We start from the raw sequence: 12,664 nt of genomic DNA, 5'->3' as shown, positions 1-12,664 counted from the left end.
TTCCTCCCACCATCCGATTCTCCCCCACTATTGAGATCTTCAAGAGTCATCTTAAAACACACTTCTACTCATTAGCTTTTAACTGTGCCTAACTTAACTAGCTCAGGTATTTCTCCTGGAGTCTCTGTAGGTCTGTGTTGTCACTTTGGGCTCTGTGTGACCATGTGCCTTTACTATTATTATTATTATCATTATTATTTATCATCACTCTGATTTTTTCTCCTCTTCTATTGTGTTCATTTCCTTCTTTTGTTTTTGTTTTCCTCTGTGTTGTAAAGCACTTTGGATCAACTGTGTTGTGTGTAAAGTGCTATATAAATAGAGTTGAGTTGAGAGACAGAGAGAGACAGAGACAGGCAGAGACAGTGTCGTGTTTTTAGATATGAGAGTGTTGGAATTTACCTTTTTGTTGTACCCACTTTCCCTCAACCCTCCTCCTCTCCTACTTCAGTTAGTGAGTCATTTCCTACGTTTCCCAGAATTACTTTTTCGTCAATTCCCAGAGAGCAAGCCTGAACTTGTTGCATTTAGCTGTGGGTTATAGGCCGAGCGACAGCGATAACATACCAAGAGCAAGAGAGAGTTTTTGCAGTCGAGAGCCCCCTTACTCAATGCGAAACATGTCTTGTTGCTGCATTGCATTCTGGTCCATAGGGGCTACTGCTACTACGCGCATTCAGCAACCTTAAGGTACAAACCTTACAAGACTACTGTAATCTATTCAGAAGCACAAAGCCAGCAAAAAAAGTCATTTCTGGAGCCCATTCAGTTTCCCTATGCATTTTCATTCAGGTGGTCACAGAAAATACACTCAGGAGGGCAGTGAAAGAGATTAACAAGCCGGGAGAACTTTGATTTAATATTGCCAAATTGTACATGAGGGCAATGTGAGGTTGTTACACTGTCCAACACACTACAGGAACGGACAATTAAAGTGTAGTAGAGTGGCTTTTTTTATTGTACAGAACAACTCTGACAGGTTCATTTCTGTTACTTCATGCTTTGGGCTGTGATTTTTGATTCTGGTTGGCGTTAGTGTGTTGCAGTCTGAAAGTCCCCTTCTTTCAGGTATTTAGCTCTCTCTCTCTCTTTCTCTCTCTTTTTTCCTGACTACTGTATTTCTTGTCTTCCCTGCGTCACTCACATGTGTCTTTACATCGCTCTGTTGCAGTACCTTTGCTCTGTTTTTGTATCTCTGCCCGTTTCTATCTCTGTCTTTCTGGTCTGAGTTTCCAGGGAGACGGTTGGCACCCGAGAACAATCATCAGACTGTAGTGAGGGCTTTAGACCTAGCAACACACACACACACACACACACACACACAGGCCTGGTCTTGGCCCTGCCCTACCGCTAGTGCATTCCTTACCGTGTGTTGCCTTAGCAGCGCTGGCTAGCGTACCATTGCTTAGCATGAGCTACCACATTAGCTGTTGTGTGATGCCATCCTGTGGCTTTGTGTAGCTGTGAGGCAAATTAGCATGCACTAGCACTAAGGCTAGCCATTCCCAAACTGTTGCATAATGTAGCCTTGTGAGAAAGCCGTTACATAGCCTTTACCATGCCAGGGCCTTCTGTAGCATAGCATCGCTTAGCATAAGGTAGCATTAGCCTAGCATTGGCCTGGTATAGCATCACATTAGTTTAGCAGGAGCTGTGTTAGCTGTAGCCAAACAGGGAGGAGGGGAGGAGGGGAGGAGGAGTCGGGCATAAAGGAGACAGGATACAGCTCCCCCAACCGAGTCACATGTAGCACCTGCTGATCAGTGGGCTTCCTCAGGAAATCAAAATTGTTTAGAGTGATTGATTGATTGGTTGATTTGAATTTAGCTCAGTGTCTTGCATTAAAATCCCCCCCCCCCCCCCCCCCCCCCAAAAAAAAAAAAATCTATACATAATGATATCCACAGATATTGATGTAGAAATACATATGATGCATATGTATTATTATGTTGGACTACATCATCTAACATGTATGTGTACAGTAATATACATAAACAGGTGTACATCGACTGAAACTTTATTGATCCTGTGGGGAAATTAGGTCCTCCAACATGATCATGCTGAAAATGCCATGATGTTTTACTGTTTTACCACGTGTGATTGAGTAGATACTGGCAAAAATGCTCACTGTAAATGAGTAAAAACACACTCATTATGCTTTGCCACATGACTTGGCGGCAAAGTTAACCAATTAGGGGAAACAACGACAGATACGACAACCTTTGGGCTTCAATATAGTTCAGAATGGTTTGGCAAGTTGACAGTTCAATTTTAAACATTTTATCTCAGTGGAAAGTAGTTAGAATAATGTCACGATTGTATATGTAGATGACAGAATTCAGACATAGTAACAGACTACACAGTGGCATGTTTTACACACTGTGTATGAAAATATATGACTACAATGGTGTAAATTCTGCACTGTGTATATATTACAGGTTTTCTTCTTACCTCTTCACTCCTGCTACTCTCTCTTCTATCACCCCCTCCTGTCTTCCTCACGGCGTTTGTCTGTTTTTTTTTTCTCTTCGTCACCTATTCCCTCCCTCATTGCTCTCCCGACTCCAGCAGAGACATGCTGCGTCATGGAAACGACTGGCTCGATGTGTGTGTGTGTGTGTGTGTGTGTGTGGGGAGGATAGCTGGTGTTAAAGCCACCCTAACAGCACCTCCTGCCGTCCTGCTTGGCAGATGATTCTAGGCAGTGCAGATACAGGGGGGGGGGATGGGGGAAAAGAGAGAACAGTAGAGAAAAGAGAAACCGAATTTGAACTCAATCCAACCAGGACAGAAACATTTGTGAGCACTTTGTAATGTGTTTGTGTGGAAGTCCTTGGTCAGCATTATCTGCATCTCTGATGAGATTTATATGGCCTTGTGGTTGGTTCAGGGCCAGTGGTTCTTCAAAGTGGGTACAGCCGACTCCCAGTGGTCTTGTAGAGCAGTGGTTCTCAACCTGGGGGTCGGGACCCCCCAGGGGGTTGTGAGATAATTTTGGGGGGGTTGCGAGATGATTTATGGGGTAGGAAAAAACATATTTCTACTATACGATTTATTATCATGTCTATTTTTTTAATCAATTTATTTATTTTGCTTTTTTCTTGTGAAGTACTGAATAGTTTTCAGCCTCTCAGACTCCTCGAATAATCAAATGAAACAAGCTGAAAAGGGAAAAGCCAAAAAGGTTAAGAACCACTTTTTTAGAGAGATTCAATTGTGTACCTGGCTAAATGAAAAACAGTTAAATTCCACTACAATTTCATTCACTAGACAGTGGCATAATCAGTGTATGCCAATATACTATTTTGATCACCGGTGACATTCTCCTCACTGTTCTCTCCCCACCTATAGTGGAAAAACTTTGTGTGAAATCACATCTGTCAACACAAATCTAGGCGTATGTATTTTGGGGTTCCTAGAGATGAAAAAGTTGGGATCCCATGGTTTAGAGATTGGCTGAATTGACAACTATGGAAGAACAATGCAGAGTAAGCTCTTCCACCTCCATCTTTAGAAGAAGCTAGTAAAATATAGGCTAGCCAAACTATGGGCACCCTATTCTGTGGGAACACAAGAGAAGCAATGCATAAGCTGATGGGACCCCCCCCCCCCCCCCCCCCGCCGCCACCCTCTCTTCTCCTCCAGCACGCTGTCTGCATTGTGTGTGTGTGTGTGTGTGCGTGTCAGAGTGAGAAAGACTAAAATGCCACAGACAGACACGCAGTGCTTTGGCAGCACTTTTACAGCCCACAATGATAGAAAAGGAGCCATGAAAATCTCCTAATTATACAGACACACACACACACACACACACACACACACACACACATAGGGAGCTTTGTCTGCAACCTCCTGCATACACACATTCACATTCACACACACGACACACAGTCCTGGGCTATGACAGTCCTGTGCACAGACCAGAGCGTGGAGAATGCATTGTTGGGATGGAGACAGGAGACAGGATTTCTGCTGTAAAATGGGTTTATATCTTCATTATTGATGAAGCGACAGGAACGTCATGTTTGGATTTAGTGCTTATCCCGACGTACTGTGAATGTCACTGTCTCCAGGTTGTTGTTTTTTCTCTGACAGACCCTAAGCTCTTAAGACTGGGGGATATGGCCAAAATGTACAATATTGAAAGGTGCTATGTGAGGCATTTTAACGTCAATAAATCATGACCACATTAATTATGAGATATTAGTGTAATTAACATAAACAAAGATGAAGAATATCAGCGAGAAGATTGGCAGCCCCTACTGGTCTATACACTGCAAATTACATTCTGCATGTACGCTGTGGATTTTGTGGGAAATCTGCTGGATTGCTTTACGGCTCAAAGTGAGATTGCTTTACGGCACATAAAAAGGAAGAGGGCACTGTTCTTTTAGCGCAAACTGGGGGGGGGGGGTCAAACACATCATGGAGGACACAAGAACGCATACGAACCCGAATTGCAAAAGAGTTGGAACAAGTAGCAGCATCTTCTTTGCAGCAGGAACCAATGGGGTTTGTGGGAAATTCGGTATTAATTTTGAGAAACACTAGCACTAACTATACCACTGGTGTGAGATAGAGGCTATCAATCATCTCGACCATGGTCTCATTTGTTTACAGCAAATACACAAAGGTATCACAATTAATTTGTAAATGATGTCAAAAATACATACACAAAGCAGTATTTTGGCTTGTACTATTGGGGACAGTACTGCAAAAACACACAGCTTTGTATGGATCCATACCGGTCTACTGTCAGATATAAAGTGTCAGTGTAAATTGCTTTGGATTTGAGTGTCTGCTCAGTGCCTAAAACGTAAATATAATGTCTGTGTTGTCTTCAGCATTAGAGAAAGTGACTAGATAAGAGAAAGAGAAAATAATTGTCCGGTCCTGGTTTCCACCTTCCACAGGTGCGATCTGTCAATGTTTCCCTAATGGGAAAACATTCATACTGCAGCCAGCCACACAGTTTATATTTGCTCTATTACTTTTGCTTCTTTCGGAGGTCATTGCTGTGTGATGGAACTGTTTTTCAGTGTTGTAGTAGCCTAAAAGTTAGAGAAGCGGGTTTTCAGTTCGAGTCGTCTGGGCAAGTTCGAGTACCCTGGCAAAAGAAGTTGCATGTGAAAACCCACATGTGAATTCAAAGCACATGTGTTTTGCATGTTTTTTACTTTTTAGACACGTTGGTTTTCATATGTGAACAATTTTCCCTCGTATTCTCACATCAGGTGACAGTTTTTATTTCAGATGTGAAAATTTAAATTCATTCAAAGTGGGGTTTTTTTTCCACATGTGAACATTTTTTTCACTTGTCATTATGTTTTTTTTTTTCATATTTGAAAACTTAATTTCACACGCAAAGCAACAATTTACAGGTGAAAATGTCATTTTCACATGGGAAATGAGATCACGTTTACATATGAAAACCAGCAGGTGTCCAAAAAGCACATGTGCTTTGAATTCACATGTGGGTTTTCACATGTTAGTGTTTTGCAACAAGGGTAACACTCTTCACCAGCTCCCAGGTCTGACTGTGTGTAACTGAGATTCACTCCGAGATTCGCTCTTCCCTGAGAAAAAAATAAATAAATGAAATAGAACAAGTAGGCCAAATAACAGAAGTGCTTTGTTGTTCTGTGTACTCATGACCTTGTCAACCAAGGTTGGCTTCTATTCATTTTCAGTCGATTCAAGGAGTGGATTCTCTTTCTTCAGCACTCAAAAACTGGATTTTTGATGGATTGATTTTTTTTACTGTAAAACATGTTTTTCTATCCAGACTGTAAAGAAATAAGAACGGAAGCCCCATCATTATTATTTGAATTGCAGTCCCGCTTTACGTTTTGAATGGAGGGAACTGAAAGTGAATTGAACCCAACCCGGCACTCACCGGAAACTTGTGATTTAAGTGTTGGCACAAAAATCTTGTAAAGCGAGTCTGAAAGGCCTTGGTGCTCTTGCTCCGTTTATGCCTTTGACTTTTTACTTCATTTGAAAGAGAATTCCCTGCAACTCCACTAACTCTGAATAAGTGCAACAGCATTCTTCTCTGTTTTTTTTGGATTTCTGAAATGTATGTAAAGGAGACTTGACTTTTCTGCTTTTTCTCTCACTCTTCCTCCCTCACTCTCTCTTCTCTCTATTCCTTACTCACCCCTCTGCATCCTCTTCCCTCTCTCTCGCTCTCTCTCTCTCTCTCTCTCTCTCTCTCTCTCTCTCCTTACATCCCTATCCCTCCCCTCAGGTTTGTCGAAGTCCTTCCCGTTGGACAACTCTCTGTTTGACAGCTGGCTGGCCCAGTCGGTTCAGATCACTGCTGATGACATGCTGAGCCAGTGGGCTCTGGGCGCCCAGCACCGGGACAAGAGCGCCAGCCTGCTCTCCGACCAGGTAGGCCTTCAGTCTCAGGAGGCCCGGAAGTTAAAGTATAGCATTGTCACGATAACCAATATTTAGATGCTTCTTCAATAGTATTGCAAAAGATAGAATTCAATATTGGATTTTTATAAACGTTCGATACTTGAATTAAATACAATTCCTTTTGAACATCACCTCCAGAGGGCGTTAACATGCAGATGACACATAAATTGGAATAGATAAAAGCAGAAGAAGAAGGATTGGAATAGCCAGAGCTGCAGTCTGGCTCTTGAAAATCCAACAAAGTTAAACAGCTGAAAACAGCAACAGCGTCAAACAGTCCACCACCTCTTGATCAGAATAAGAAACTTTAGTCGCCAAGTACAATGTACAAGGAATTTCTCTTGGTGCAGGTATCAACATAAAATGTAATAAGTATAAGAAAAATGTAAAAGATACTGTATATATACAATACAATACAGGGCAAACTGAATCCCAGTCTACCTAAACTGGTTGACAAACTGGTACCAGGAGTGAAATATTAAACTATTTCACTTACAGAACCCGAGAAAACACTTGGTATTGGTGTCAAAGTCATAATTCTAGTTTTGTGACAACTCTAGTTAAGTAATTGTTTTTTTTCTTGGTCAGCTGCAAGTTTAACAGCGCATACTTCTATGCAAAGTCTGTTGTTCAAAGCTACTAGTGATTAAAGGATCTTTGATTAATATCAAAGAATTAAAAAGAGACTGTTTGCATTTAGTTGTAGGACAGTATTGAATTCCTCATAATGAAAATCACCCACATTAAGTACCTGCCTCAGAATTGTGCACAAGTACAGTACTTGAGTAAGAGCACTTAGTTACTTGCCACTTCTGTCAGATGTCAGGGTCTAGTAGAAAAGAGTAAAGCCTCCTCACTCCTCACACACACATTCATACGCCTTTTATTGACACTGTTTTGATTCAGTGTGGATCTTTGTTAGGTCAACACCTGCGGATTGAATGTGTCAATAAAAGGTGTAAAAGGCGTATGAATGGAGTGTCAAGTTGAGCAGGCTTTGCTCTTTTCTTCTTCACACTCTCCCTCCCAGTCACATGAAGGAGCTGGTGGTCGCAGTGGAGCTGCACTGTGGCTGACCCTCCGTTCTCCTCGGGAATGTGCTCTGTTTGTGTATTGATTGGCAGGGGGCTCCGACCAGAGAGCATGGCATGAGTCCATTGTTCGGGATGTTGAGGAACAAAAAACAGGGACAGAAAAGAAACAGGAAAACTGTAATTTTCCATTAAAAATGAATGGGAGATTGAAGTAAAACACTGATATCCTGAAGAAGGAAAACAAATCTGAAAAATAACATTGAGGATTGTTCATTAAGTAATGCTTCATGTAATCTGACTTTTATCAACCTCTGTCAGAAACCAAGGAATTTGCAACAACATTGACGGGTCCCAGGCTCGGCTTAGTCTGTAATTGACAAATAATAAAGCCACATTTTCACAGTCGAGACGAGTAAGATGGCTAATTAGAGCAGAGACCAAAAATCATCTAGTGAAGACGTAATATGTCACAATGTAAAATACTGTAATAATTGAAAATGTGAGTATGTGCTGGTGAGTGGTGGGAGGTTTTTTCCAAAACAGTAAATGCCAGAAAGTGAGTTTTGAAAGCCAGAAATCTCAGTAGTCATTGTTATTGATCAATAACCCTGCAGTTATATTATGGTAATTTTGTGCTACGGGGCAGTAAAAATCGTACAATCCTTTAAAGATGAACTGATTCACCTCTCTTTTTTCCCCCTCTCTGACCTGGTCCTCTCTCTTTCTTTTCCTATCCTAAACTCCTATATCCACTCCTTTCCCTGTCCCTCCTTTCACATCGTATCCTCCCATCTCCTCTCTCCTCTTCCCTTCTGCTCTTCTCTCCTCTGCCTTCATCTCCCGTGCCTGTCTTTCCTCTCTGTTCCTCTCTTTTCCGTACTCCTTCCCTCTTTTAATCTCTGGCCTCTCCCTCTCTCACCTCTTTACCTCTCCTCTCCTACTCCTCTTCTCCTCCAGCTCCTGCAGGGCGAGGAGAGCCTGCTGAATCTGATGATGGAGAACTCCATGCAGTCCACCTGGAAGACGCCCCAGCTGGGCCGCAAACCCCGGGGAGGCAACAAGCCTCGCGGCCGCGGACTCCCCCAGTCCACCGGCCCCGCCCAGCCCGAGAGCCCGCTCTCCGCTGCGGCCGCGGCCGCCTCCGCCGCCAGCAGCCCCTCCACAGCCAAGAGCCCCTGGGGGAGCGTGGCGGAGGAGAAGCCCAGCCACGTGGGCCGGAGAGGGGAGCGGTCCAGAGGCTCGTCCAAGGCGCTGCTCCACCACCACCACCTTAAGCACCACCAGACCAGGAGCTCCGACCCGCCGCCGCAGCCCCCCATCTCCAAAATGGATTCCTGTCACATCTCGGAGGACCGCGGCCCGTGGGACAGCGCCCACGCCAGGAACGGGACCGGGAGCGGATCCGGCAGCCTCGCCGCGAGCTCCTCCCCCACTCCGCCCCGCAGCCCCGGGGTCACGACGCCCGAGGCAGGGGGCGTCCCACGTGGCGGCGCCCTGCGTCTGCGCCTGTCCCGCCAGGGTAAATCCAGAGGGAGGGGCGGAGCCGGAGCCGCAGGGGGGGCGGAGTCTACACAGCGCTCCGAGAGAGACCTGCCCTTCCCCGGAAAGGAAGCGTCCCTGTTGGACGCCGCCGAGACTGACGGGTACTTCTCTGACGGCGAGCAGAGCGACTCGGACACGCGCTCCGGCGGACGCAAGCTCCGCCTGCCGCAGTTGCATTCTGGGAACGAGGACCTGCTGAGGAGGAGCGTGCTGGCATCATAAAGAACTGAGACTCTCGGACATACACAATCACACACACACACACACACACACACATACACCATCAACCAGAACACACACACACACTGTTATCCAAGCAGAGTCCCAGTCTTTGAGTCCCACTGGCTAATTGTCTCTCCATCTGTGCCCGGTATACAGTATAAAAAACGGCTGGATGGCTTTGTTCAACCAAATCCCTGTCATATTTACCAGTGGAAAATCTCTTCAGTCAAATGCTCTTACCTGCTTTGTTTTTTGGGGGAATTTGAATGTAGCTGTTAGCCCGTCATATAGCTACTCCACCAGACCATAGTTTGTTGTTAGCTTACCGTAAGATGCTATACGTTAAACAAATAGGAAACGAACATTACATTTAGTTTTTGTTTTGTTTTGGTATTTCAGTCTCTTTTCTTTTGTTTTAGGCGTTGAAGTATCCATTTCTGGCGGCCTTCTGTTGTCCGTGGTTACAGCCAGAATTGGGGATGAATACTTCGGGGCATTATTGTTCAAGCTGGTTTCAGGGTCTTCTTTACTCTTGGTCTTCACGGCCTAAGATGCATCCAATGAGTCCATGTTTTCTTGAATATGTTCAGTGGAAAGACAATTTCACTTCAGAGTTGGTCTGAATATGTACAGAAGGTATCGCGGAAAAATGTCTTTGGCCTTGAAAAGCACAACTAGCTACAGTCATAGGAGCTGTAATATAAACACTTGTGTGTATAATACATGCTCATTCAGGGTTGGGGTCAATTCTTGTCAATTTCACTCACTTCAAAATGCAACTGAAGCTGCAATTCACAAAATAAAAATGAAGCCTTCGTTTTCAATACTTTGGTAGATTTGAAGAACAGATCTCCAGCTTTTCCAGTTTCGAATAAAATAACTGAATAGAAAATAGATTGACCCCAACCCTGGTGCTCATTCAGATTGTCACACATGAACAAACACACACACACACACACACACACACACACACACATATTGACACATAAGCAAATCCCTTTGCTCTCTTCACAGCCGTTGTTGAAATATTTGATCTGACTCTTGTCAGCTGCTTTCAAATTCTTCCTAATCCTGAGTTCCATTTTTTTTTTTGCCTGAATCATTGGAGAAACATTATTCTAGAAACTCTGTGCCTTCTGTCGCTCGCCCTGTCCCCCCGCCTCCCCCATAACACCCCAACCTTCTCAATCAACCAAACAATCAGTAAGTAAATCAATCAGTCGTTTCTCAATCTGATTTATAACAATCAAACTGAAGGAAATCCCGTTGGATTGGTTACTGAGTGTAGCCAGCATTGGGCTCCTGCCACCTTAAGAATTGTCTAGTGCCTGAAATAAGGATGTAAATGCAGCGCTTGCCATTAATCAACAAAAGCATCTGCAACAGTTAGCAAAGCAGAGCCACACATAGTACTATCAGTGCAAAGTGCTGCCTACATGTTCTGTGCCCCCCTTAACTAGATTACTGGAGTCCAGAGCCGCTGAGGAAGAGGGTTTGGTCGCTGCCTCTTCTCTCACACCTTGAACAGTTGGCTGCAGCAACAGATCCATGTGGAGAGGTGGGGATAAAAACAGTAAATGAAGTGCTAGCTGGATGCACACTGGTAAACTCCATCCAAACCATGCATTCTTGTTGGTATTTTGTATTTTTATTAGCCTGTTTGCACTGTCAACAGTCAGAACAATGGTAAGAATCAGTAACTTAAAGCTGCATTATGCAAGATTTTTATGTAAAAATACGCCAGTCTCATCAGCATAAAACACAACGTTGGACTGGGGTTAGAAGAGCGTCACATCCCCACTAATTGAGTCGCTGTAGATTCACTCTATTTTCGGGTACGGTCACTGGCGGGAAATCTTCTTCCTGCATAGGGAGTGACAAATCAGAACTGGAAAATACACGTTTTATGAGCATCTTAAAAACTAAAAACAAACCAAAGGAAAACATACACTTTTAATCGAAAACGTTACATCTTTTGCCTCTCTCGTCCCTTTGGTATAAAACAGTCACAGCCAGTTTACTGACGTCAATTCAAAAATTGTTTACCTCTCGCTTGCCAGTGTACAAAAAGTGCATAGTGCAGCTTTAAGGCAACAGGCATGAAGAGAGATGAGTTAGCTGTGCCTTGCAAGTACCTGGAGGACCAGTGTGTGTCTATCTACGCCCTTCATATTATTGCCGTGTTGGGCTCAGCTGGCGTGGAGTTAGCACTTACTTAACAGCCATGGAGAAGGGGTGGGGCGCCAACATGGCTGCCGCTGAAACCCGCAGCGGCCAAGCTCTTCTAATCAGCGGCTCTGCTGCAGTCGCTCCTCCTGTTAGATGAATGATGAAAATGTAATAATCAGCTTCAGAGGCCTGCGCTCTAAGTTCTTGAATTGAGTTGTTTGTAAATTTGTTTCGTTTTTGAAGAACTTTTTTTGTTGTTGTTCTCTCAGAGAGTTGTATTTTGTACTTAAAGCAGTCCACGGTATTTTCTCAGGGGTTAAAAAAAAAACGAAAAAAAAAAAAGCAGAAGAATAAAAGGTTAAAAAATTTATCGAAAAAGCATCGTAAGACGTAGATACATATATATATACATATTTTATATCATATTCAGTATATATATATATAAAGCGATGTGTGTATGTCTAGAAACTTCCTTATTTGGCAAGCTTCACTGTTTGAACTCCTACACGACTACTACTGAGCATGTTTCCTCTCTCAGTATAATCCATGTGACCATCAACCCTGGGTTAAATAGTCTTAACAAATAATTCATGTTCGTTTTAACTCGCTCGGGGTACCAGGCGGGTGGGGTTTGCCGAGCCAGGACAATTCAGATAATGTCAAGTAGGTGGTCAAACACAAAAAAGTATATTAAACTGACTTTCAAGTGCTTTCTTGTGATTGTCTTGCACTTAGGGCGTTGTCCTGTGAGGAACCCCGCCCATCTGGAACCTAACTAGGCTGAAATAAATTATAAAAAGTGTTTTTAAGGGCTGTTTGACCCAGGCCTGATGACCAGAGACTTACACAGAGGTGCAAGTCCGATCTACTTCCTCTAGTTTTCTCTACGGACGGCTTCTGCCCATCTGGCTGTCTTCTGAAGCGACCACGCCAAAGAACAGATCTGTGTATTAAGGCAGCGTATTTACTTCTTATCTACACAAACAAACACACACGTACACATACATACACACACGCTCCGTCTCTGGTTTTCAAGATGAAGAACGTTAGATAAGGATGTCAGACTTAACTCTGTCAGTTTAATCCAGTTCAGCCCGGGTTTTGACCCGGCTCGATCCGGTTCAGTCAGAAGCTCTAGCAGATCTGCTTCCACGGGGGTGCGAAGTATCAGCCGTCGCCCCAATAACTGGCTGGTGTTGGTCGTTAAACTCTCCGTAACACACACACACACACACACACACACATTAACCCCCTTCAGAAAAAGCCAAATG

The 12,664-nt window shown here is 43.7% G+C and overlaps 1 protein-coding gene across 1 annotated transcript in view; it reads left to right on the top strand.

Moving 5' to 3' along the window:
* jade2 (jade family PHD finger 2) overlaps positions 1 to 12,228 on the top strand; it is a 193,158-nt gene extending 180,930 nt beyond the window's left edge. The window contains exons 13-14 of the mRNA XM_078286437.1: positions 6,251 to 6,396; positions 8,418 to 12,228. Of these exons, the coding sequence (XP_078142563.1) occupies positions 6,251 to 6,396; positions 8,418 to 9,224 (953 nt within the window). The 3' untranslated portion in view covers positions 9,225 to 12,228. The remainder of the gene's footprint in view (positions 1 to 6,250; positions 6,397 to 8,417) is intronic.
* The last annotated feature ends 436 nt before the right edge of the window (positions 12,229 to 12,664 follow it).

This window comes from Centroberyx gerrardi, chromosome 11 (genome assembly GCF_048128805.1).
Source record: "Centroberyx gerrardi isolate f3 chromosome 11, fCenGer3.hap1.cur.20231027, whole genome shotgun sequence".
NCBI lineage: Eukaryota > Metazoa > Chordata > Actinopteri > Beryciformes > Berycidae > Centroberyx > Centroberyx gerrardi.
Note: the sequence above shows the minus strand (reverse complement) of the source record. Positions and strands in the feature narration are given on the sequence as shown.